The sequence below is a fragment of the Mixophyes fleayi genome, chromosome 1 (genome assembly GCF_038048845.1).
Source record: "Mixophyes fleayi isolate aMixFle1 chromosome 1, aMixFle1.hap1, whole genome shotgun sequence".
NCBI lineage: Eukaryota > Metazoa > Chordata > Amphibia > Anura > Limnodynastidae > Mixophyes > Mixophyes fleayi.
In genome coordinates this window covers 103,136,934-103,162,930 of record NC_134402.1, presented here as the reverse complement: position 1 = coordinate 103,162,930, position 25,997 = coordinate 103,136,934, and the positions used below count along the sequence as shown (strand labels likewise).

General features: G+C 39.9%; 1 protein-coding gene across 3 annotated transcripts in view; it reads left to right on the top strand.

The window, feature by feature from the left end:
- The window catches only part of FHIP1A (FHF complex subunit HOOK interacting protein 1A), a 199,410-nt gene that overhangs the window by 86,588 nt on the left and 86,825 nt on the right, over positions 1-25,997 (top strand). For all 3 annotated transcript variants that reach the window (XM_075198819.1, XM_075198811.1, XM_075198802.1), the window contains 2 exons: positions 2,918-2,992; positions 20,265-20,480. In XM_075198819.1, coding sequence (XP_075054920.1) covers positions 20,385-20,480 — 96 coding nt within the window. In that variant the 5' untranslated portion in view covers positions 2,918-2,992; positions 20,265-20,384. The remainder of the gene's footprint in view (positions 1-2,917; positions 2,993-20,264; positions 20,481-25,997) is intronic.

Below are 25,997 nucleotides of genomic sequence, written 5' to 3'. Positions count from 1 at the left end.
TCGGCACTCCAGAGGCACTGTGCATGGTGATCTGAGGCTTGTGTGTGGCTGCTCGGCTACCAATCCATGACTCTCCCCATGAAGAGTTTATATGCTGACGTTGCTTCCAGAGGCAGTTTGGAACTCTGTAATGTAGAATGATGCAGCTGAGGCCATACTATTTTTACATGCTTCAATATTCCATGGTCCCTTTCTGTGAGCTTGTGTGGCCTAATAACCTAGCTCTGACTTGTTGGAAAGGTGGAATGTTGGAAATCACTGAGCTCTTCAGTACGACCCATTCTACTGCTAATGTTTGACTATGCTGTATGCTTCAGTGTATGCACCTGTTGACAGTAGTGTTGAAATGACCAAATACACTAATTAGGCGGGTTATCCACATACTTTTAGCCATGTAGTGTATGGGAAAAAATGTAAGAGAGCAAAATTATATAAAATTATTTTAATGCCTGGGAGTCTCTAAACCTTTGGTTTTCCAAATTGGATGACATCAAATACCATCCTCAGTGATACTACAGTCATTTTTCTTTAAGTATGATTGAGTATTTTGTACTCCCAAATAGAATACTTTGTGTACCTCGACCACACCTGACTGTAGGTGGAAAGACCTTTCTATTTCCCAGAATGCTGAGTTTTGCTAGTATGCATAGTAAATGGGTTGCTAAAATCATGTAAACAGGAAATATGAGAGAACTTCAGCTTTGATTATAAACTTCCAGACTTCCAGAGCGCCATTTTAATTAAAAAAAAACATTGCTTTCTTGCTGGTTATAAACTGAATGGAGACATCGAAAGTAAAAAGAGAAATTAGGCATCATTTGAGACTATTCAGCAAACCAAGGAAACTGTCAACTTTGGTTATTAAACGCTTGTAAATTCGTTACATTCAGACCAAGGTTATTAGGGAAACAAAATAATAGCAGCCTTAATTGGACACTACAAAATAATGTCCCATTTAAATGCCTATAAATAGCTATATTGTGCAGTAACTAATAAAAAATAATATGGTGCATTTGAAGTACCAATTGTTTTAACGTCTTGTTTTATATGAATGCAAGCAAAGCATATAGTAAATGTATCAAACAGTCTGTTTACCCAAGTATGTCAATTTTTCTGTATGATTAAATACAGCTCTGCTACAACATTTTGTACTGTCACTTGTTTGGTCTGTTAAGTTTAAATTCTATCAAAAGATGTTGTTGGTGACAAGTATGAACATGTTATTGGGGCCATGGGAGATCATAATAAACTCGCACATGCTTTACATTGATGGTAATGGCCCTCTGGCCTTTTCTCCCTGTGTGCACACCATGTTCAGTCAGCTGACTGTGCACTTCCTTGGTTTCTATCAAGCAAATTGGTACTGATGTATTTATTACAGTAATTTTGCTGTACTAATATAAAATATACTATGACATTAGTAGTAAAATCAACACTATGCTGAAACTTGAAGTGCATTACCCAAACTGTTATTTTTTTTTTTATATCACTCTCCATCAGCAAGAGGCCTTCGTGGAAGCATTGCAGCTGGACCTAATGGCCCCTGATTACACCAGTACTTTACCCTGAGAATTATTACATGTTTGTTCTAAATGCCCTTTGTGTAAAAACATTTCCTGAGGTTTTTTGTAATTTGGGCCCTAAACATAACTATGTAATATATTTGAAGATGAGCATTTATCCTAAATTGTAAACAAATCCACTCAGACAACCTCTCCTCATAACTAATTTCTCCAGTTACCCTTAGTAATTGCTCATCTATGGTCTATCTACCCCTGATTGCTGATACCAGGTTAAGTTATGAGAATTTTTTAGCAATGTGTTACACCATCCCAGTAATCCTAAACTGATGACACTTGTGTTTCTGGTGGTCCTGTGCTGACACCTTTCCATAATTGCAGGTACAGGATTGAGGAAAGACAATTCTCCCCTCTTGATAAAAGGGTTAATATTGTATTGTATGAGCAAGGCACTGCCTGTAGGAGATTTGCTTACTCTCACATATATTCTCACCACACCCATAATTGTCTTAAATAACAAACCAAACTGGAATAATGCAACTGCTTTCATTAGCATAGTAAACATAAATTCAGGTTTTAAGCTGTATTTTACACCTTGCAATCTTTAGTGGGATACAAAGTATAGATTTGTATTGTGTGTTATTTTCCTCTGCCTTTTTAAATTAATATTACACAATTCTGTATAATTAGTTTTACACTGGTATTTGTGTTAATAAGCAACAATTGGTGGGCATACCTTTATTGCTACATTAGTTTTGTGTTTTTGAGATAAATGAAAACCAGTAATGTTTTGGGAGAAGTTGTGATTGCTATTTCATCACCGTTCGTTAAGAGACAGCATTCACAACATGTTACCCAATGTCAATTTTGCCACCTAGGCCCTTGGTAGAAAAAACCTTATTACTTTTGATAGACACCATGCAGAATGCTTTATTTGTGTGTTTGTGAGAACTGTTAAGCTAAGTGTATGTTGATGGCATAGAGGAATATGTATGTCTCTGCATTTTTCTTCCCTCCAAAAACCTGCTACCTTGCTTGTAGTTGTTATAGGCAAGTGGCAACATGCCACCCAAAAAGTCTCGTAACACCTACACATGTAGTTAGGTTTTGTTTTATTCACTACACTATGTAAGTTTTTGAAAAGTTTGCACCCAGATAACATCTGTACAATTACAGTAATATATCTCTGGCCCAGTCATCAGCACAATAATAAACAAAAATAATTACAAATCATGTGACTAACAAATGCAGAGTGACCATACAGAAATGATTATGTTACAACCCAGGGCCCATGTTGGTCTTTATCCTCCACTGACTACCTATGTTAATGCTTTTGGAAGCAGTAGTTTGTTAATTATTAAAAGTGTAATTATATTTCTCTGATTTCTCTCCCTTAGTTTATTGGCTGATGGCTACACATCTATATGATCTTCAGTTATCCAAGCTTCAAAAAAGGATTACATTTTAAAATGGTGAGTACAATACTTCAAGCTATGTTGGGATAGATTTTTCTGGAAAACCTGTCATTTGTTTTTTACTATTTTGGACTGTAGTTTAAATTAATAGGAAACCATTTTATTTATAGCTGATTAGCTTTCCATAATTATATTTACTTAGTACAAAGCATATGGGCCCTCTCTTTCAAAGTAAAACTTGTTCATGTGATATGTGACCTTCGTATTGGAGGTAATACAGTGCATCCCAGAAAGTATTCACAGCGCTTCACTTGTTCCAAAATTAAATAAATTCCTTTTTCCCCTCAAAATTCTACACACAATACCCCATAATGACAACATGAAAAAGTTTTTGGGAGATTTTTGCAAATTTATTAAAAATAAAAAAACATGTACATAAGTATTCACAGCCTTTGCCATGAAGCTCAAAATTGAGCTTAGGTGCATCCTGTTTCCACTGATCATCCTTGAGATGTTCCTACAGCTTAATTGGAGTCCACCTGCGGTAAATTCAGTTGATCGGACATGATTTGCAAAGGCACACATCTGTCTATATAAGGTCCAACACTTGACAGTGCATGTCAGAGCACAAACCAAGCATGTAGTCATAGGAATTGTCTGTAGACCACCGACAGGCTGTAACATAACAAAATGGGGAAAAAGTGAAGCGCTGTGTATACTTTCCAGATGCACTGTATATTACATGTATAGTCTAAATAGTCATCTGCTGATATTCCTTCATACTAATTACATAATATTGTTTTGCTTTAAGATGGGTTGTATGCACTCATTATTTTACATTTATATTTTGCTTATATAACATAGCATATAGTAATTAATTATTTTGGCATCATAGGTTAAGGTAACCTACTACTTTGGGTAGAACCAGTGTATACATACAGTGAATAAATTTACTTTGATAAAATCCTGGTCTGTTTCATTGGGAAACATTTCCATGCATCTTCTCTCTTTTTCCTAAGTTAAATAAAATATTATAACTAAATGTATTCCTGCAAAGGATGTTGTTTAAAGGGTATCTTTACCCATAATGCTCCTCTCAGCTGTGGTGAGCATGTCATGTCTGACAGACAGACACATTTCTATTCAGGGCTTTTACCTGTTGCAAATATAATACTGAATGTGGGACATTCCTCCAGGGAGTCAGGTTACTATGCTGATGCACCTGCATAGTAACCAAAGTGCCTGTTAGCTCTGAAAGTGGATGCAGGATACAGAGGGAAGCAAAGCGTAGAAGGTAAGTAGATATTTTCTGTATTACATAGCTGAGCCACCCATACACAGAAATCCTAAAATATGCATTTTGGGTGGAAATATGCTGGGCTAATCAAAACACTGATTTTAGAACACTAGTTTGATGTCATGTAACGAGGAAGCCAGCTGCTCCCATCATATTTATAACATAAGCAGATAATAGGTTAGAGCAGGGCATAGAACTGTGGGAAGCAGATAAAGGCTCCCTGCTTCTTTATTTGCACATAAATGCCTATCTGTGCATTAGACAAACCTCAGTGTGAACACCCACTTTCTCGTCTTGGTACTGCCCCCAGAAAATCAATCCGCACCTACTTTATGGAATTGCTGGTCTAAATACACATAGGGGTAAATGTATCAGGCTGAGAGATTTCGGCGGGTTTGTAAAACCAATCAGATTCTAGCTATCATTTATGTAGTACATTCTACACAATGATAGCTAGAATCTGATTGGTTGCTATAGGCAACATCTCTATTTTTCAAACCCGCCGGAAAACTCTCAGCTTGATACATTTACCTCATAGTGGATAAAATGATAAAACACTGTAAGGTTCAATGTATACTCCCTTTATTAACTTTTACATTTGTGAAAGGAAGGTTTAGTTTCACTTATATTTTAAATTTGTTTTCATTACATATGTGTTTAATTGCATCTATTACAGTGCTTGGTGTGCACCTAGAAATGTGTTTTACCGCAAAATGTTTCCCATTGACAGTATAGGACGGCGGTTCCCAAAGTGTGCGCCGCGGCTCCCAGGGGTGCCGCGGCGCTGTCACTGGGGTGTCGCGGGCCAGCCATAAAAAAAAAAAGAAAGAACACAAACTTACCAATCCGCGCGGCGCCGGGACCCAGCAGACTCCTCTTTCCCGCAGCTGTCACTGACGTCGATATTCAGTGACAGATGTGGGGGAGAGAGGTGGATGCTGGGTCCCGGCTCTGCGCGGATTGGTAAGTTTGTGTTCTTTTTTTCTTTTTTATGGCTGGCGCGGGGCAGAGTGAGAGGATTGTAACAGCAGAGGGGGACAGCGGGCAGCAGAAGGGGCAGCGTGACAGAGGGCTGCAGAGGGGCGCAGTGGGCACCAGAGGGGGACAGCGTGACAGAGGGCAGCAGAGGGGTGCAGTGGGCACCAGAGGGGGACAGCGTGACAGAGGGCAGCAGAGGGGGGCAGCGTGACAGGGCAGCAGAGGGGGACAGCGTGACAGCGGGCAGCAGAGGGGGACAGAGGGCAGCAGAGGGGGCAGCGTGACAGAGGGCAGCAGAGGGGGCAGCGTGACAGAGGGCTGCAGAGGGGGCAGCGTGACAGAGGACAGCAGAGGGGGGCCTCATGACAGGGCTGCAGAGGGGGCAGAGTGTCTGGATGCAGAGGGGGCATTTTTTGCATACAACTAAATAAGTATTTCTGTCCTGACCTAAATACTTATTACAATTTTTTGACCCAACTACTTCTAAAACAGGACTGCTCAGTAATTATTTTGGAGGGGTGCCTTGAAAAAATTTGGAGACTCTAATGGTGCCACGAACTGCAAAAGTTTGGGAATCACTGGTCTAACTACATTGGGCTGTCAGAATTGTGTGGCCAAATTGGATCTATATCATACCACTCAGTCCCAGTGGCCAGATGGGTCCGTACATGGGCAACTTCTAGACTTTCATTTTGCATCCCTTGCCAATTAACCAATGTTCTGTCAATTTTCAAAAATGAAAATGTTATTTTTGTACAGATTCAGATTCAAACCAGGTTAATCTCAAGAAAACCGATGTCAAAGGCTAGTTACAAGTTTGAGGAAATAGCCAACATTTGAAAACAACAAGTTATCAGAAAACACCACAAAGCAAAAACTGTAATAACACTTATTCTAGATAAAAAAGGGGAACATAAAAAGAACATTTATATATGGCAAATCCAAATCAAGATTGTATTTCATGTCTAAAGACTTTTGAAAGGATCCATGTAATACTGAAATCTCCACATGCATCCTTGCTACCGCTGGAATTAAAACATGAAAGCAGTCATTAGCGCTTCAGCAGTGAATACAAACTTCAATTATCTAATCCCTTCTTAAAAATATAGAACATTTAATTGACTTCAACAAAGATTAAGAAAAATGTTTAAATATTTAAATGTCACAGATAAAACATTATAGTCTTGCAGAAAATATTTCTCAATTTTCCTAGGAGCCACAAAGAAAGACCAACAGTTCATTCTCTAATTTGCTAATTATGGCAGTAGTCATTATAAAAAAAAAGTTGATTATTTTAAAGGACATGTGCAAATTGGAGATGAGCAAAACACATGATTGATACATAAAAGGAATAATGAAACAGGATGTGTTCCAAGTCCATGAAAGGTTTTAAAACACTCTGTAAGAAGTGCTTTAGAGATCTTGGGGACAGGTAAAGGACATAGTGGTATAATAAAAGGTCCCATACAGTGCTCCTGAAGTAGAAAGCACTTTCAAACACATTGCACAGTAGCCTCCATAAGAGTAAGGAGTGGGAAAGGACCAAGCATCCCTGAGCATATTGGAGTTAGGGACCACCTGGACCTCTGGTGTGGTTGCTACCACTAATACGAAGTCACTGAGAGGCATTTGGGAAATATAACGGGCATTATATATGATGGTAATGGTCAGATCATAAATGAATGGTCTGTGGGATGACATAAAAAAATCTTTGGAGAGTGGATTTCACATTCAGATATTGTAGATGCATGTCCGCTGTAAAAGTATTTGTTACTTTATATTCCACTCATCTGCAAGGGTGGGAGACTGCAACCAAGCACACAATGAACTATGGGCTGATGGAGGGGAGAGCAGACCTGGCTGTATTACATCACTAATATTATACTTTGCTACTTTTCATATTTGTCCTCTAGTGCTATGATGAGTTGTGGGCATGACAGGAATCTGAGAAGGGCTATGCGATGTATTAGGTATCAGTTTCATGTGCGACAAGGTCTGTGCGCTATAGAAAAGTGAAGGTGTTTTTTTTTTTTTTTAAATCAAACTTTGTTTATAGGAAATAACCTGAATAGGAAAAAGTTACTAACAACACATTATAAGAAAATGTGTCTGTCATTTGTCAAAAAGGAAGCTACTTAAAGCTGCTATTCTTAACCACCTAATCTTAAATGTTACAAACCTGCCCCCCCGGGCTACAATTTGTCAGCCAGCCCTTGACAGTAGGAGCAGTCAGATGCTACAGTTAAGGAGTTTGCAGTTTCCAAATGGTCCTCCTGCTCACACACATCCTCTTCAGGCATTCTAAAGGGCAAATTGAAATGTGTTGCTGCTTTTGTGGTAATGCAGCTTTAAAATAACTTCTGTTTCAAGCAACGTTTCTACATGCCAGCAGGGGCACATCCCAATGAAGAGGTCATCAGAGATGGCACTTCTAATGCCACCAATGACTACCCCCACCTTCTTCAAGTGCAGCAATTAATCCACATATTCCCAATTAAGACTCCATTTCTGCAGCTACTAGTAGTAACTGAAGCACGATCTTCCTAAAGTCACATAAACAGCCAGTTTGCAATCTAAGCCAATATTCATGAGACTCCTACATAGTTGCCAACAATGCTCATGTGACTCCCAGCAAACTGGTAGACTCTCTTGCCGTAAACATTGGCTAAGCCAATATAATAACCGCCTCCACTCTGTGTAATAAACAAGTCCACTTTAAAATACTTCCTATATGAGGGTAATTTTTTCTAAATGTCTTTTAAAAACAACTAGTTTAGATATATAGAGTAAACAAATCATGGCCAATCAATTCAATTATTGCTACAAAGGCTCCTATATGAATGTGCAAAAGTGCAGTACAAATGCCGTTTTCTGACGTTTTAAGTCATAATGGACATGTCTACGTGGCTGCAAAAGTTGTTGGCACAGTACAATGGATGGTGATTGCACCTACTTTAACACTCAAATGCAAAAATGAGAAATATTTTGCAGTAGAAGATTATTCCAGTAAGATAGGCTGAACCACATTCAGCCTAAGCCAGTGGTTCCCAAACTTTTTCAGCTCGAGGCACCCTTAGGGTCACCATAATTTTTCCAAGGCACCCCTAAGCAAAAATAATTACCGGGTAGTCCCGTATTTTAAGTAGTTGGGTCAAAATAACGTAAGATGTATTTAGACCCCTTCGCCATCTCACACCCTGTGTCCCCCTCTTCGTCATCTCACACCCTGTGTCCCTCTTCATCAGCTCTCTGTCCCCCTCCTTCAGCGTCTCTCTCTGTCCCTCTCCTTCGGCGTCTCTCCCTGTCCCACTCCTTCGGCGTCTCTCTCTGCCCCCCTCCTTCGGCGTCTCTCTCTGCCCCCCTCCTTCGGCGTCTCTCTCTGCCCCCCTCCTTCGGCGTCTCTCTCTGTCCCCCTCCTTCGGCGTCTCTCTCTGTCCCCCTCCTTCGGCGTCTCTCTCTGTCCCCCTCCTTCGGCGTCTCTCTCTGTCCCCCTCCTTCGGCGTCTCTCTCTGTCCCCCTCCTTCGGCGTCTCTCTCTGTCCCCCTCCTTCAGGGTCTCTCTCTGTCCCCCTCCTTCAGCGTCTCTCTCTGTCCCCCTCCTTCAGCACCCCTTCTGTACCCCTCCTTCAGCATCTCACTCTGTACCCCTCCTTCAGCATCTCTCTCTGTCCCCCTCCTCCAGTATCTCTCTGTCTCCCTCCTCCAGTGTCTCTCTGTCTCCCACCCCCTTCAGCACCTCTCTCTGTCCCCCTTCACTCTACGTTCCTGTACTTACCTTCTTTCTTCATGTTCCGCCGTCTTCTGTCCTGATGTCCTCTCTGCCGCTCCTCACTGATACTGTCGGACGTGATGACGTTACGCCCGGCAATCAGTGAGAACAGCGAGGAGGATCCGGCGCTGGATGGGTAAGTTTTCTTTTTTCTTTTTTTTGCAGGGCGATCGCGGCACCCCAGTGACAGCGCCGCGGCACCCCCCACTTTGAGAACCGCTGGGTTAGACAATGACAGCACATGCAGTCAGATTGCAGCCGCTGTATCAGCAACAGCAGACTTTTGGTCCCTTCCACACAGCAGTTTTAATGTATGGCTAGTGTTACAAATGCTAATTTTATATTCAAAGGATATTTACCACCTTTTTATATTGACTTTTTTTTTTAAATCATGCCCTCAGTCCCCTGTCCTTCCTTACCTGAATTACAGTGCCCCACTCCTCTAGTTGTTTGAGTACATGACGATATCTGGCCTTTACAACAAAGGGCTTGATATGTCAGTAGTTTTATGCGGGCTTTGCGTATGCTCTCATCATTGTGCCTCATCAGGCCGCCATTCCTGTGGTTTCAGCGCAATGTCTATAGCAGATGACAATCACAGAAGGCAGGACTAACGTAAGATATGACCTACTCGCATTCCAGACCCCCATAAATCGGATAAGGAAAAGTAATTACCCTTATACTTCTTTCTCTGTTATGCCCATCTTTTCGTTACGATATGATGCTTTTGTGACTGCAGCTTCAGTGTCCATCTGGGTGTAAATATTCCATTGTTAGGAGATATTTAATTCATCTGTACCCTCAATAATACCTGTTTGTTTAATGTGACACGAGTGCTATACTTTCTCCATATTTAAATGTAGATATTTTTTTTACTACCTTCTATCAGATGATAGCTAGAAATTGATTGGTTGTTATGGGCAACACCTCCACTTTTTCTTTTTAGAAGGTTTGATAAATCTACCTATAGGGGGGCCATTGACAGCACCACTAATGGATATATCATATTTAGACTAAGATAATACTGAAAATTCAACCCAGCACACAACAGGAAAAGTGTTAACATGCTTAGACATGAATCACTACACCGTTGACCATAGTAGAAAGTTCACATGGCAGTTAACATGCTGCCACCTGCCTAATATGCATACACACTGTACCTCCTATCCCCATCCCAGTATAGCTCTCCTTGACTGGCTGCCTCCTTCCTACATCAAGGATAAAGACATTGCATACTGTAATGCAAATGGCCCTAGGTATGAGATTACGCACTAAAATATATTAGACACGTATACAGTGTATTTCCACTTATAGCATGTATCTTCAATTGTAGAGCATTAGTATAGGAAATGTGGGATAAATAGACATGCTTATAATATTATTTGTCAATATTTTAAAACCTCAATTGAATTTTATGCATTACGTAAAATTAAAATAGATCTAAGAATAGCGCCCAACATACAAAACAGGACAAGGGCTATTCTTGTCTGTGACATTGCATTTAGGTACCAATTTTCACTGAAACATAACAGCTTTTCTCTGTCTAGAGCAAGTTACAAAACTAAGGGAAATGTTTAATTGTAATGTGATGTCGATACAGGTCGTGACCGTATCTCACCGAGATAAATGTCACCCTTGGGCAAATCCAGTGCCGTAACTAGACATTTTAGTGCCCTGGGCGAGACAGGGCACCGGCGCCCCCCATCTTAGTGGGAGTGACCTTTGTTGAGTGGGTGTGGCCAACCAACTCTGGGGGTGTGGCTAGCACTTTTCCTTCTATGTGTCTCGCTGATATTCTTGAAAGCTGTAAAGAACCCCAACAATGGTGAAAAAACTTGTATCTAGAAGAAAACCTATACACACTACGCAATATATATATATATATATATATATATATACACACACACACACACACACACAAAACTAATAATTTGACTTACTGTCCTTCTCTCAGTGATGGGATGCAAATGAAAAAACTGGTCCATCCACTGTACCCTGAGACAGGTCAGGTGGCATGTTTCTCCTTCTCTAGGTGTTGTACCTGGGCCTGGTCTGGGACACAGGTGTAAGCCGCTCTAGTTAGGAGTTCCAAAAAAATTGGCTTAAAATAAAAGTAATATAGCAATTTCAGCCAGTGTAGCCTTTTCCTGTACATACTACCCTCACAATCCCAAACAAAATGTACAAACAACACTCTTGGCAGAGTGAAAGGTGATGGTGTATTGGGAGAGGTACAACTCATTTGATGGTGATATCAGCCATGTATTTTCCTGCATATTAAAAATATAGAAAAAACATGCTTGAGATATATATAGGGATATCCTTACAAAGAACTAAGAATCAAATAAGGTTTAAGGTTACCATAGGGCAGACTAGATGGGCCAAGTGGTTCTTATCTGCCGTCAATTTCTGTGTTTCTATGGAGAGATGCTAGCACGGTGTAGAATATTAAATGATTTAGTGTGCTGGGAATATAACAGAGGCATGTGGGGAAAAAGCACAGATTGTATTATTAAAGTGACTTTGTCTTCCAGATTTTGCATATCATCATCATCACCACCATTTATTTATATAGCGCCACTAATTCCGCAGCGCTGTACAGAGAGCTCACTCACATCAGTCCCTGCCCCATTGGAGCTAACAGTCTAAATTTGCATATGTGACTGTGGACAATTTATTGCTTCATATTTACCTTCTCGTCTATACGTCTGTATTCTTCTTTGCTATTCTTCTTCTATATCCTGCTGTCTGAAGACAGTCCTCATCTACCTTCCCAGTCCAGCCGCCGCTGTAGCTCCTGGCTCTTCTCGGCTCCTCTGAATCCACTAGCAGCGTCGTGACGGGGATAGAGAGCAGAGTTCAGAAGCCAGGAGGAGTCGGGTCACCCCCTCTACACAAATGCCAGCCATACTGTGACATGCGGGGGGGGGGGGGGGGGGGAGAGGAGGGGTGACAAAGGCTTCACTTGCATGGGTGGTGGCAGAGACTGTTACACACAAAGGGGAGGGGGCAGAGGCTAACACATACAAAGACACACATATACAGATGAAGGGGGCAGAGGCTGGCACACACACTGGGAGGGGGCCAGAGGCTGACACATACACACACACAGAGGGAGGGGGCAGAGGCTGGCACACACACATACACCATACATGCCAACTCTCCCGGAAAGTCCGGGAGACTCCCGAAATTGCTGGCATTTCTCCCACATCCCAATCTCACACCGAGAATCGCGTCATTCAGTCACGCCCCCTCTCCCAGAAACAAGTTTCCAGGAGTTGGTAAGTATGACATACACAGATGGAGGGGGCAGAGGCTGACACACACACATACACAGATGGAGGGGGCAGAGGCTGACACACACACATACACAGATGGAGGGGCCAGAGGCTGACACACACACATACACAGATGGAGGGGGCAGAGGCTGACACACACACACACACACAGGGAGGGGGCCAGAGGCTGGCAGACACACACAAACTGGGAGGGGGGCAGAGGATTACAAATACACACACACACTCACAAGGGAAGGGGGGACAGAGGCTCTCCCAAGCAGAGAAGGAAAGGGGAGGAGACAGAAGTTGTGACACACAGGGGGATGTGTTACAGAGACAGAAGATGTACAGAGGTGAAGCTCTGCCCACTTTTGGATAAGCTCCACCCCCTCCTAAGTCCGTGAAACGAGGTATGCCACTGTCTGTCACAAACAGAGATAGGGCCAATTTGAGGGAGAGAGACTGTCCCAGGGGAGGTTAGAAGAGGAGGCTCACTTCATTAGTTTCCACGGGTGGAACCTGAACAGCATGGGCTCGCCGGCACTCTGCAGCCTGCATTCACAGAGCCAGGACACAGAGGCAGGTAGTGGGCGGCTGCTGCGCCCCCTTGGGCTTGCGCCCTGGGCGACGGCACCGCCCGCACCACCCTAGTTACGGCTCTGGGCAAATCAGTTGGATCTTTCAGATTTGCCCTTGCACATGTATTGAAACAAGAAGAAAGCCAAAGTCAGGGTCACAGACATTCAAATAGTCAGATCAACTGGGTTGGTACACAAGATAATTAACCAAAATAACGCGCTAACAACAGAAGATAGAAAACTGTTGCTCAGGCACAAGTCATGGTGCTCAGCAGGTTTAAATAGAGGCTAACTATTATCACAAACATCTTCCCGTTTTACTCAAATCACTTGTTTATATTTGTGAACATCCATAAAGTTATCCTCAGCAGTCACACGACAGGCACAGTGATTAAGAAAGAGCGGCGGATTTGGCACAACAAGGAATGTAGGAGCATGTAATAGTCTTTAATGTTACCAACATATCACAATGAAGAGGAGGAACAGATTTGAAAGCCAACTTATACACTGCACATGCCATTAAAGGTGTTCACTTTAGGTGCAATTTAAGTTTCAATGAGGAAAGGGTACAATCATAGTTTTTTTTATACAGTATCTTCAAAAAAAATTATTTTACTTTTGACTATGATGTTATTTTTATTATATTTAGTTCTCGTTATAGCGGCTCATACCATCAAAGCAGGGAGACTCGAGGTTCAGCAGAAATAGAACTTCTTAGTAGTTTACTCAGTTAATGGTAACCTTAGTTAAAGCTGGGTACACACTACAGTATTTTCAGCCAATTATCGGGCCAATGAAATGATAAAGGACTGTTTCGGGCCGATATCGCATGAGTGTGTATGCTGCAATGATTAGTGATTATCGTTCCAAAGCACCTCGTATTGTTTCATTTGATTTTTAAACCGGACAGAAAATCTTGCTTAAAGTTGGAACAATGTCGTTCCAATTCTGCAGTGTGTATGCACTCAGGACCGGCACTGTCCATACATGTCTATGGATTGTGCTTAGTTGCGGTCTTTTCAGCCGATGGTTATGACAGATGAAGGTAAATTGTGTAGAATGTGTTTAGTGTGTACACATGATCCGGTATGCTGATTGGAATTTATTTTTTTTAAATCGTTAAGGATATCGCATCAGGAGCAATTTTGTATAGTGTTTACCCAGCCTAAGCTGTACCTAAAATAATCTATGTGTTAAATGATTAAGATTACTCAAGGGACGGTACATTTTTTTTGGGCTAAATGTTTCATCACCAAAGTGTAATAAGTAGATGAGACAACTCTTTTACTTAAGTTGTTGCTAGATCTAAGATATCCTAAGATCTCCCGGGTCAAATAATAAAAATGAATACTGCCCTTAGTAACAAAAGCCACTATTTCACATTAACTACCCCGTTTGTTAAAGCCTGTGTGTACAAGCCTTAATATGTATATACATATTAACGACTGTGTACTACTGAGCTTAATATTATACATGCACTGCAGTGTTTATACTATTTATATATTATTGTTTATTTGTATAGCGCCATCAATTTACACAACGCTTTTCTGAGAATACTGACTCTTCATGATTTTAATGCAGATTGGCATATTTGAGCAATGTTGGTGTATAACTCACAGAAGTGTAAGGAAGAGACAGCGGTACAGCAACACTGGTAGTCAAAGGTTTAATGATCGAGAAACCAGATTGTTAATAATGACACAGGGAGCGGATTATGGAAGAGCAGAGAGTGAAAACAGAGTTAGAGAAAAAGACAGGTGGTGCTAATGGAAGGTGCATAGAGCCAATTTATTGTAATAAAATAGAACAGAATCCTTGATTGTGAATGTGTAGAATGCTATGGGCTAGACCAAGGCTAAAGGAACCAGATACCAGGGTGTGTCTGAAGATGAGCAGGGCGCAGAATAAATTCCAGAAAGACAGTTTGTACAGTAACCATACCCTGACTGAACATCTAGGAAGACAAGAGACTCCTTCTTTAAAACAAGTCATTGTTGGTGGACTGCTCTAATTTTCACGTACAGTTAGCCATCATATTTTGCAAATGGGCCTACTAATGTGTTGTTTTCCTACATACTGCCTCATTGTGGTTCTGTTTCTGTGAGAATGCACTATACCAGGGGTAGGCAACCTGCGGCTCTCCAGGTGTTGTGAAACTACAAATACCAGCGTGCCTTGCCACCTATCTGCTGGTTATCTACTGGCAAAGCATGCTGGGACTTGTAGTTTCACAACACCTGGAGAGCCACAGGTTGCCTACCCCTGCACTATACAGTTGTCAGTCGTCACTAAATTTCAGGACCTAGCAAAGTGTTTCAAATCTGTCCTTTGAAATGTCCCTATTTTTCAATACTGACCAACTGCATAGTAGAATTCCTCTTTTCTTTATATATCCGTATGGATGTAATTATAACTGTATAACATTATCTTGGCTTTTTAAGTTAATTTTTATTGAGGTGGAGTATTTGAAACACAAACAAACTACAATATAACTAAATTCAAACATATGATGTAATTGACGTATGCCAAGATCCATGTAGAGTGTCGACAGTGCAGAGCTTGATGTGCTTAAGTGCACCTGCTCAGCAGCAGAGTGTCCCTGAATATTATTTTAAAGTGTTTGCATGCATGTATACTCAGGTGTGGTTGTTTGTTTTTAACGTTTTATTTTAAAAAGTAAATAAAATAAAATTAATTTGTTAATAATAAATCATAAATACCTTTGTTAGGATGTAATACAATAATATAATATAATTTTTACATTAAACCCATCATCATCAGCTAGTTATATAGAGCTACTAATTCGACAGCGCTGTATAGAAAACCCACTCACATCAGTCCCTGCCCCATTGGAGCTTGCAGTCTAAATTCCCTAACATACACAGACCGAGAGAGACTATTTTAATTTTAAAGCAGCCAATTAACTTGCATGTTTTTTTTGGAGAGTGTTATGAAACCGGAGCACCCTGAGGCAATCCACGCAAACACAGATAGAACATACAAACTCTGCATAGATAAGGGCCATGGTCAGAAACCGAACTCATGACCACAGTGCTGTGAGGCAGAATTGCTAACCACTAAGCCACTGTGCTGCCTATACTGTTCAGTGTCACTTAATGAAGATGCCCATCTCTTTATCACACACTATGCAACCTGAGCATTATCCGTTATCCAGACAGTTGGATAATTTTCGTGAAGCTTTTCCTGTTCAATCTAAGTTCTAGTGGTGATGAACCAATGGAAGAAAACCCTAGTTAGGCAGTTGCAGATTTGTAACCAGAAGAGAATAAATCATTCCTGACCTCATAATCATAGCTAGAGACATAATTTTATAAATGAAAGGCCATCACTACTTCCATTAGCAGACATAGGCATGCACAGCATTAGGGTGTGCACCCAGGGAAAGCTTGAGAAACAATCTCTGTGCCACAGTTCACCACTGGAGGGGGGTGTCTAACACCTCTTAGGGGGAAGGGTGTCTAGAAGTGCCCCCAGATCATATTATGTCACAGAGTAGTGTCCCCAGTTCAAATTAAGCCACGTAGTAGTGCCCCCAACTCAAATTATGCTACACAGTGGTGCCCCCAGTTCCTCTAACATGACCCAGTAGTGCCCCATGTTTATATCATGCATCACAGTAGTGTCACAAAGTAATGCCACCATTTTTTATAATGCCACATAGTAGTGTCCCCCAGTTCATGTTATGCCACACAGTAGTGTCCCCAATTCATATTATGCATACACATACACTACCATTAGACAGATATATTAATACAAACATATGTAGGTAGCTCTGTGTTTCTATGTACAACTTACCTCTGGTGTCAGCACACACCCGAGGTCTTCATTTCTGCATGGGAGGAGCTGCTCCGTTTTGTGAAGCAGCTGCAGAGCGGAAAGTCGGCTGTGCTTTAGGGTGTGACTGGGCAAACCCGACATACCTTGTGTAGACTCTTGTGTTAGCTGATAATTCCATAGTCTTACTAACTTTACAAGAACCCTTTTCTATTTGAATGGCTAAACAATCTTTCATCTAGATGCAGTAGATGTCCCATTGTCATCTGCACAGTCCTGGGTATTAAACATTTTTTTGTACTGACCAAGGCTATATTTAGACATAATAATTAGGTCACCTCTAAGGTGCCTAATTGTCAAAGTAAACAAACCCAAGATGTCTAATCGTTTTTCATCATCTAATCTCTGATAGTTGAATAAAGTTGCCTGACTCTGAGCATTCCCAAATTCTGTGTAAACAGGGACCCTAGAACTGTATCCCATATTGAAGATGTGGTGTGATAACCGACTGATCTTATCAGCCTCTGTAGTAGCTGCTTGGCTCTGGGTGCTGCTAATCAGTCTGATGAAAATTTCTGGAAATAGTAGGGAAGATTCAATTAGTTGTGAGGTCCTGTAGGATACAATGTGTCTCTATGGGATGTTATAGCTAACAATGAGCGGTTTCCTGTACCGTAACGCAGTATTTCTACACAGGAATACATCACTCGAGTTTACTATAGGATCATGGCTAATTGAAGCCACCCCTGTGAGTCTTGAAGAGAATCTATGTATCTCCTAACTTCATTCCAGATGGTTAGTGCACCACACCAACAAAGCTTGCAGGTGGTAATATTTATTAGAGTACTGAACTATTTTTGGTAGCTTAATTGTGTCAATATTCTGATGTTCTGGATAATGGAGAATCTGGTGGTAGAGTCCAGCTCAAAATCTCGGTAAACTGTATAAACATTATATTAGCTTTAATAGACCTTTGGTGTAGGCTGTTCTTCTATTGTTGGTAACATTGTGAACTTAAAAGTCATTGTTAAGCTATTGAGTGTGTGGGTCGCTAGGTTTGACCTAGCTACTGAACAAACTTTATTCGAGTGATTAGATTCTTCAGTAGTTCATTTCTGTTGACCCTGATAAAAAAAGCAACTAGCATCAAACATGTTCTGTATATGATATTCTTGTGAAATGGTATTCAAGACTGTACAGATCGTATCAGATAATTGTTTCATCCTTTTAGATGTTTTGTAAAGATTGTATCAAGATATGAGTATTTGAAAAGTAAACATAGATCGAGATGAACAAAATTGCATTCTTTTTGGTATACTGTTTTGTTATAATAAGGATTTTATTGTCATTTTCTAAACCACCCAATGCATTGTAGTGTACATGAAAAAAATGCCCATACATATTGGCCCCACCGAGATATTAGTAATGACAGACAAGATTACAAGTGTACAATGTCAGACATCTTCTAAGATCTACAAACACTTTTATATTTGTGATCCAGTAAAAAAAAAATATTTTTATACTGAATCATATGTAAACTAATCCTTAACAAATCTCTCAATGTTGCTATTCAGTGTGTGCATTTTTTTTTACTGATCTACTCTTCTTGTCTTCACACAAAATACTGCATTTGTCCCAATGTTTGTCCCAACATTTTGAATATTCAAATCTTGGACAATTATGGACAGTATATAGTTGTCCATGAAAATTAAGGACAGTTGTCCATTACGGATGTTGTTCTCAGCATCTGCTTTCCGCTCTTATGTAGAGAAATGTAACAAGGTGTATTGTTTCCATGTTGGTGGAAAACAAAATAGTGCTAAAATCTTCTAAAAATATATTTTAGAGATCAGCACTTCGCAAAAGTTGCACAAAAAACACAAATGTTGCAAATAATAATTAACTTTATGGGAAATTTAAAAACATGAACTGAGAAATTCACAGCCAAGTTAAGGTAGGCGCTATCTGCAGATAGATTACACATCCTTAAGATATTTGGGGGTAGATTCAGTTCCCCACGTTGTTCCTTAGAACAACATGGGGCGCAGATCATTACATTTAGTACGGTAATTTTAATACTGATTTCTGCTTAGGGAGCTGCAAGCCAAAAAAATCAGAGTTGAAATTACTATACTAATGGTAATGATGTGCTTCACTTACCGTAGTAATTGAATCTCCCCATTAGTAAACTAACATAGGCGTTTTTTTGTTGTGTTTTTATTTTGTTTGTTTTTTTAAAGAATTTGCTTGTTGCTAAGAGCACAGGTGAACAGTTTGAACTTTTCTTCCTCATTACCTGATTAAATAAACCTAAAGGTGTTTAAATAGCAATTTATTATTATATGGCATTCTAATTGACCTACACACTTATTGCCCTCCTGTATCCAGAACTCATCTCATTGTTGGAGGAGCTCCATGAAATATAATCTGCCCACAGTCCCACTCCCTAACAAATGGCTGGAGTCACCCTATCCACGCATGCATAACAACCCACATGGAATTGTAGGAAGAATTGCTCCTGTTGCCCACAATTTATATTATATTTTAAAATAGTAAAATAATTAATAACTTTTACACTTTCTTCCATATTCAGCTTTACCACAATAATTTACATCTTTACAGTTAATAGGCTTCAACAATCATAAATAGCTGCTGCTGCTGATGTGTTATATTAATTTAATACTACCTTTATTTTTGTCATTTTACTTTAAGTTGTGGCTAGTTATTTTTTTGTTTTGTTTCATCTTTTTATATGCTTCAGCTGTTCAAACACAGCACAGTATTGTATTCTTTAGAGTGCATGCACGCTGCAGAGTTGGAATGACATTGTTCCATCGTTGAACGAGATATTCAGTTCCATTTGAAAATCTTGACCAACGATATGATGTGCTTTGGGAACGATAGTCTATCATCGTTCCAGGGTACACACTACTGTGATATAGAGCCAATCAGTCGTTCATCGTCTGATTTGTCCGATAATTGGCTGAACACACAGTAGTGTGTACCCAGCCTTGGGCTATGACATACAGTTATACGCACTGCATTTTTATTGTAAGTTGAAATACAAATAAAAATGCATATGATCCTCATTGCATTTATGTATTTGCTCCTAGATGTGTTCTAAAAATGTGTTCAAGCCAAATGCATATGGGAAGGCATATGTAAAATATTATTGACTGTATTTCATTGGATTTGTACGTTTTCAACTGACACACTGATATTGAACAAGAAGCATTCAAACAAAACACAATGCAGCGCAGCGCATGTTAAAAATACATGTTAAAATGCAAATATATATTGTCTCATATGGTAAAATGATTTTTATTTCCATATCTGTTTACATGCACTTAACTTACATTAGAAACACATCTTCAATGCAGAATTGTAATGCCAGTGTGTATGTAGCCTTAAGTGGAATGTGGGAATGGCCCTGTCTGTTGCGCACAAGTCTGCCTGATCTGTTAGTTTATTTTGCATGGTAATACCTGGTTGCTAGGTGACATGCTGTCTTCATAGTTTAGCTACACGGTCTACATGAGTAAGCACAAATTGATACTGTGAACTTCATGGAGCTGAAACCAAACACTATACATGAAATGTATGATATGTCTTTGTTTCTGTCTTTAAAAATACAGGAGTGCTGTAGGCGTAATGCTATACAAAAGTAACTTCTAGAAGACAATGACCTAAGGAAGAGACCACAAACAGGCTGAGCATGGCTTAGTCAATCTAGCCGTCTGTGTAGAAGACGCACCATGTCGCACATCTTCAGTAAGGCCCGGCAGAGCATCGGCCTGCAGGGGGTCGATCCAGAGACGTGTGCAATAGTGTTCAAGAACCACTGGGCTCAGGTAATGCTATATGAGATTAAAACCTCTTTTTTCTTTTTTTCCTGCATGATCTTAGTTTGCAAACAAAGAAAAACAAATTACTTTTCATTTGACCAGAGAAAAATTATAGATGGTGTTAAATGCATTAAAAAGGCAGAACATGTACAAATAAGTAAACAATTGAATAAAAATATATTATATGGCCATTTTTTCAGGGAAGATTTACCTGTCACTGGGAAGTCCTTCATTTCAAGGGCTATTATGCAACTAGTTTTAGAAACGTAAGCGTACTGGGTGCCCCTAATAAAGTATGTTTTTTTACAATCAGATGTGCATTTCCATGACAATTACGCTTTACAATTTTTAGACTTGGATATATACACATCTGTACTTCAAACATTAAAGACCACACAGGGTACAATGCCCACATTTTGTTTGCAGTATAGAGATTTTTTTAATTGGGCACCTGCTGTACCATTGGTCCCATTATTTTACTACACATAAAAATCCCTGCAAAGTATTATAGTTTAGTGTTTTTTTTTGTTTTTTTTTTATTATTCTTATCAGTGTGCGTTTCATCCATAAACAGTGTAATCATATTTGAATCTCCAAAAATGTTTTATCTGGTAGATTCAGATTGTATGTTAAAATGCCACTTATGTAGTTATCATTCATTTTTCACCTCAAAGCTAGAGTAGCAGAGACCATGGGGGTAAATGTATGAAAGTCCGGTTTTTTCATCTCGCAGGAAATCGGCGACTTTGCAGCTAAAATTTAAAGCGGCGATGGCTTGTAAAGGCAAGTTTGCCTTAACAAGCCATCGCCGCTTTAAATTTTAGCTGCCTTTACAAGCCATCGCCGCTTTAAATTTTAGCTGCCTTTACAAGCCATCGCCGCTTTAAATTTTAGCTGCAAAGTCGCAGATTTCCCGCGAGATGAAAAAAACCAAGACTTTCATACATTTACCCCCATATGTCTTTTTACACTATTAAAGTCTGTCTCCTTCCACGCCTTTGAAATGCAGTGATATTGGCATTAGGGGTGTAATGTCTGCAAAGGAGAAAAAGGAGCGATGGCGGAACTGCCCCTCGTCCAAAGGACATATGTGTCTCCCCTAAATTGAGCTTCCTATGCTATCAAAGTCCAGAGAATCCTTTTTGCCGAGACAACTTCACTCTGTGTGTGGTCGTTTGTGACGGATAACATAGAACCTCTAGAAAAAATCTTTTGTTTAGCACGCCATCCAAATAATCATAGCTGACCAGTCGCCCAGGTTTGGTTGTTTGATAATCAAGCTGAACTGCACATTTACTGATGATAACGGCAACATTGCAGGTTCAACCTCTGGAAGTAAAATAGTTAGGCACATCTGTTTCACCAGATTAGGAAAGATGTGGCCTTTATAAATAGAGCAGAGTTTACTTTTGTCAACAGTTTACAGTGGCACTATTTATTTTTGTTCAGCTGTTTTCAGTTAAGTGGGATATACCAATCTATGTGCAGCTCGTCAGAGATCAGTCACATGATAGCAAGGATTTCTAGTTGAGCATTTGCCATGGTGCCTCATTTGCTGTAATAAATTCAGCTCCACCTATATGCTCTGTTTATGCAGGTTCTTTCCTCCTTATTATAATTTTCTAACAGGCCATCAATGTCAGTTAACTTTGTTAGTCCCTGCAGCATTGATCCAAACATTATTCCCGAATCTGATCACACTTGCATGCTCTCCTCCACCATTGTTAAGAAGACAACGGTGGAGGAGAGCAATACAACAAATAAATAGCAAAAAAAGTAAATATTTCCAACATCATGGATTTTCCTGCAAACTCTATGGGGTGCGAGGTAAAATCTGCGATATTGGGTTGCTGCGGAGTGCTTTCACGACTAATTGGCCCCTAAATGTCCACTGTTTTCATATTTTAATGAGCAGTTTGTTGCTGATATAATTTACTTCCTCCTCTAAATATAATTATATATTTGTTCCTTTAATTTTTTTCTCTCCTAGCAGACTCATAATTTTAATTTTCATGTGTTTTGCAATCACTGTAAGGAAGCATAATCTGCCAAGAACACAGGAGTATATTAGGTAAACAAATAATAATAGATCTTCTGGAAGGGGATAGATGTGAGCTTATGTAGGGTAGAGGAAGTAATTCAGCAGTAACATAGCAGATGTTGTTGTGCTTGTTAATCTGAGTGCCTTGCACAAATTCAGGCTCATTTTTATGTGTTTGTATAACAAGAGAGCTTTATTTTGGATCAAGGGTGATTTAACATGAAATTAACCAAAGCTAAGCATGAGATGTTTAGTTAAAAATTAAAAATATGTTTATACATATATTTGCCCTTCAATATACATCCATATTAGAGATAACTGAACAGGTTTGAACAGTTTCAATTATTGCTTGTTTCTGGGTTTTAATACATCCGTGGAACAAGCTGTCTATACATTTTATATAGATCCCATAATAATGCGTGCCATTTACATAGTAGCTTTTATAATGTTAACGGGTAAGTCTACTAATAAGTACATTATAAGTTCCTAATAATGCACACCTCCCAACATTTAGGATCATTAATTCGGGACAAATTAAATTCTGTCAAACTCCACCCACAAATAGGCAAATTTGGGTAAAACACACCCACTTTAAAAGCACCATCCCTTTTGTGGTCCCCATCTCATCTGGTGGAATGTTGGAACCAGGTAGATAAGATTCTGCATTAATGTTTAACTAATATAATTCCACCCAAAACTGCATTTTCACTTTTTGGGTGAACTTATTCATTAATATTAAAAATGTACTTATGGACTTATGCTTTAGACAGAAAATTATTAATTAGAAGAGACCTATGTGTTTAGCACAAATCAGTGTGATTCTGTAGGGTTACCTTCTCATTTATTTAGTTAACTGAAGAAGACAGACAATGGAGGGTAATGTGATTAAACTGTTTGCTTATATTAAATCCCTATGACAATTGGTAGATACAGAATTTTTAACCTCTCTGTTTATACTTTGGTGAAAGATGTATCTCTATTGTGTATGGTGTATTTGATTGCTATTAAACTCAAATTGCACTAACCCATTTCAAATACTCAGATATTTAATTTATCAGTGTAGCACAAGTTAGACTTATAGCTAAAGCTTTATTGGCTGTTGAAGGCTTTTACACCTTTATTTTATTTGCTTCATGTTGTCAAATACAATATGTCTTTAGAAAGTGGTTAAGAAGCACTTCAAAAATTCCATATTGCTACAGGACAATCAGGGAGGGTTGGCAAAATTTAGCCTGGGGGGGGGGGAGGCAAGACTCGACTTGGCAGCCTATTTTAAAGGGAAAAAATGCACGTGGGCCACTTTGGGACTGGTCAGGGGGCAAATACCCCCCAACCCAGCCAGCCCCTGAGGATAATGCGTAAATGGCTGGTGAAACACTTGCCTTGTTTATATTGAAGTTGTGAACTGCTCAAGACAATTTATGGAGGAGCATTTCTAGACTTGTATCAGGTCTAACATCTTGTTAATTACCAGCTGCCTTATTGGTCTTGTTGTGCTATGTATTACACCAAATTGCAGTGCGCTGGATTAGGGGAGGGAGTTATTGAGTGCTGCCAGAGACCCAAAGGGTCGCCTAATTTCCCCTTCAACATTCAAACAAAATAGGGAATGGGGTGCATATGGAAAAGTGTGGGAATGGTGACCATAGGGAAAGGGTGGGAGTGGGGACAGGGAAGGAGAATGTAATCGAATAATTGTAATCATTTTAAGTTATGTAATGGGATAATTTAAATTGCTTTGTCCAATGTGAATCTAAGGGTATATTGGTTTAAAGAAAAGTTTACAGTTTTGTCAAATGACTAATTGACGTTTGTATGATTGCATATAAATAATGAACAAATGTCCCAGTGATTTAATAAAAAACTAAATAACCAGATTAAAGCCTGTCGGCACCAATTTTACTGTTCCGATGGATGAGATAATCTTTCGTGTTAGACACATGTATATGTCACTAATTGGTAAATCTCAATTTCCTCACAGTTCCCTTATTCAACACTCCTAAATGTTCAGTTAGTTTCTATAATGATCCATTCTCTGTTTGCACTGGAACTGTAACTCTTCTTTCCTCCACCCTGTCAACTCATTAGTGGTAGTTACATGTAAAAGAGAAGGAGAGGGGTCCAATAGTGAAGTACGTTAAAAACAATTGATTACATAAAGTACCTAAAATTTAAAAGGATGCATGAAAACCAATTGTCATGAAATCGTATTGGGGTTACCGTCTTCTGGGGTAGATGGTTGCATTTCAGACAGTTCAACTAAGGATGTCATACCAGTCAATTGTTTTTGGTTCAACTAGCCGCAGCTAGTTTTATTCACCGTGTTCAAAGCACACAAATCATAAACAAAAGGCCTAGCCTGTCAGGCTTCTAAATATTACACTGGGTCACCCTGAAGTGAAGGACCTAGTGTCCCACACATACATACAAAGCAACAGCACTTACAGGTCATAAATTGCAGTCTCTCTCAGTAGCATCCGACTGCTCCCCATATTGTGAGAGAGTGATGGAGCTGCCTAGCAGCTTTTTATCAGCACCTTGCAGGTCCAACTCTTGTTTACCAGCAATTTACTAGCTGGTTGGAAAACCCGAAATGGGCCATATAAATGAAGCCCATCCTTTTCTCCCCATTTATAACCCAGGGACTCTTGTCAGCTGTTTCTGAAAACAGTTAGAATTTTATTTCCCAAGCGCAACAATCTCTTTGGGGTTTTTACAATGTACTAGACAGAAGCCTGTGAGAGAGGTATCTGCCTTGAATCACTTTCCCAGTGCTTATGTCACACAGTGTATAAAGTGGTTTACTCTGATTAGTCTATTTAAGGAAAATAAAAACATGTAAACAGGCTAGGGAGATAAAAACATATTGCTGTTAGCAGTGCAACATATATATGGATCTTAGCATGTCAGTGTGGGCAGTTTCCCACCAGGGGCAGGCTGGGCTGTGGGACAGGGGGTAATTTGCCCCCCGGGCCTGTCCCATTGTGGACTACCTTGGGCTGGGTCACTGGGCCACCTGCATTTTTTTTTTTCCTTTTTCCTAATAGGCTGCTGAGTCGAGTCTTTCTTCCCCCGGGCTAAAATTTAGCAGCCCTAACCTGTTTCCAACTAAGAATGAATCAGAGCTGTTCTGACAGAACATCCAATTCACCTTCTGTGATAGCACATAGAGATTTGTTTCAGGTTTAAGTCTGCCTCCACTGGGTCTCCTATCTTTGAGTAAAGTTGCTTCCTTCTTCCAGTGCCCAAATAGTATAGCTATTGTAGCAGAAGAAATTGTAAACTGTAGAGGTTTTTGAAGAATGCATCACTTGTTGTTGGCTTGTCGCGACTCGGTACAGTGAGCTGTGACTAAAGCCAGTAATTCAATCCTCTATATGGATCGTATCTCCAGTTTGAGATTTTTCCTGATTGCTGTGACTGTCGATCAGCAGCTGTGCGAAGGACAAGGCCCCTCCCCCAGCAATAAACACACTTTAAAA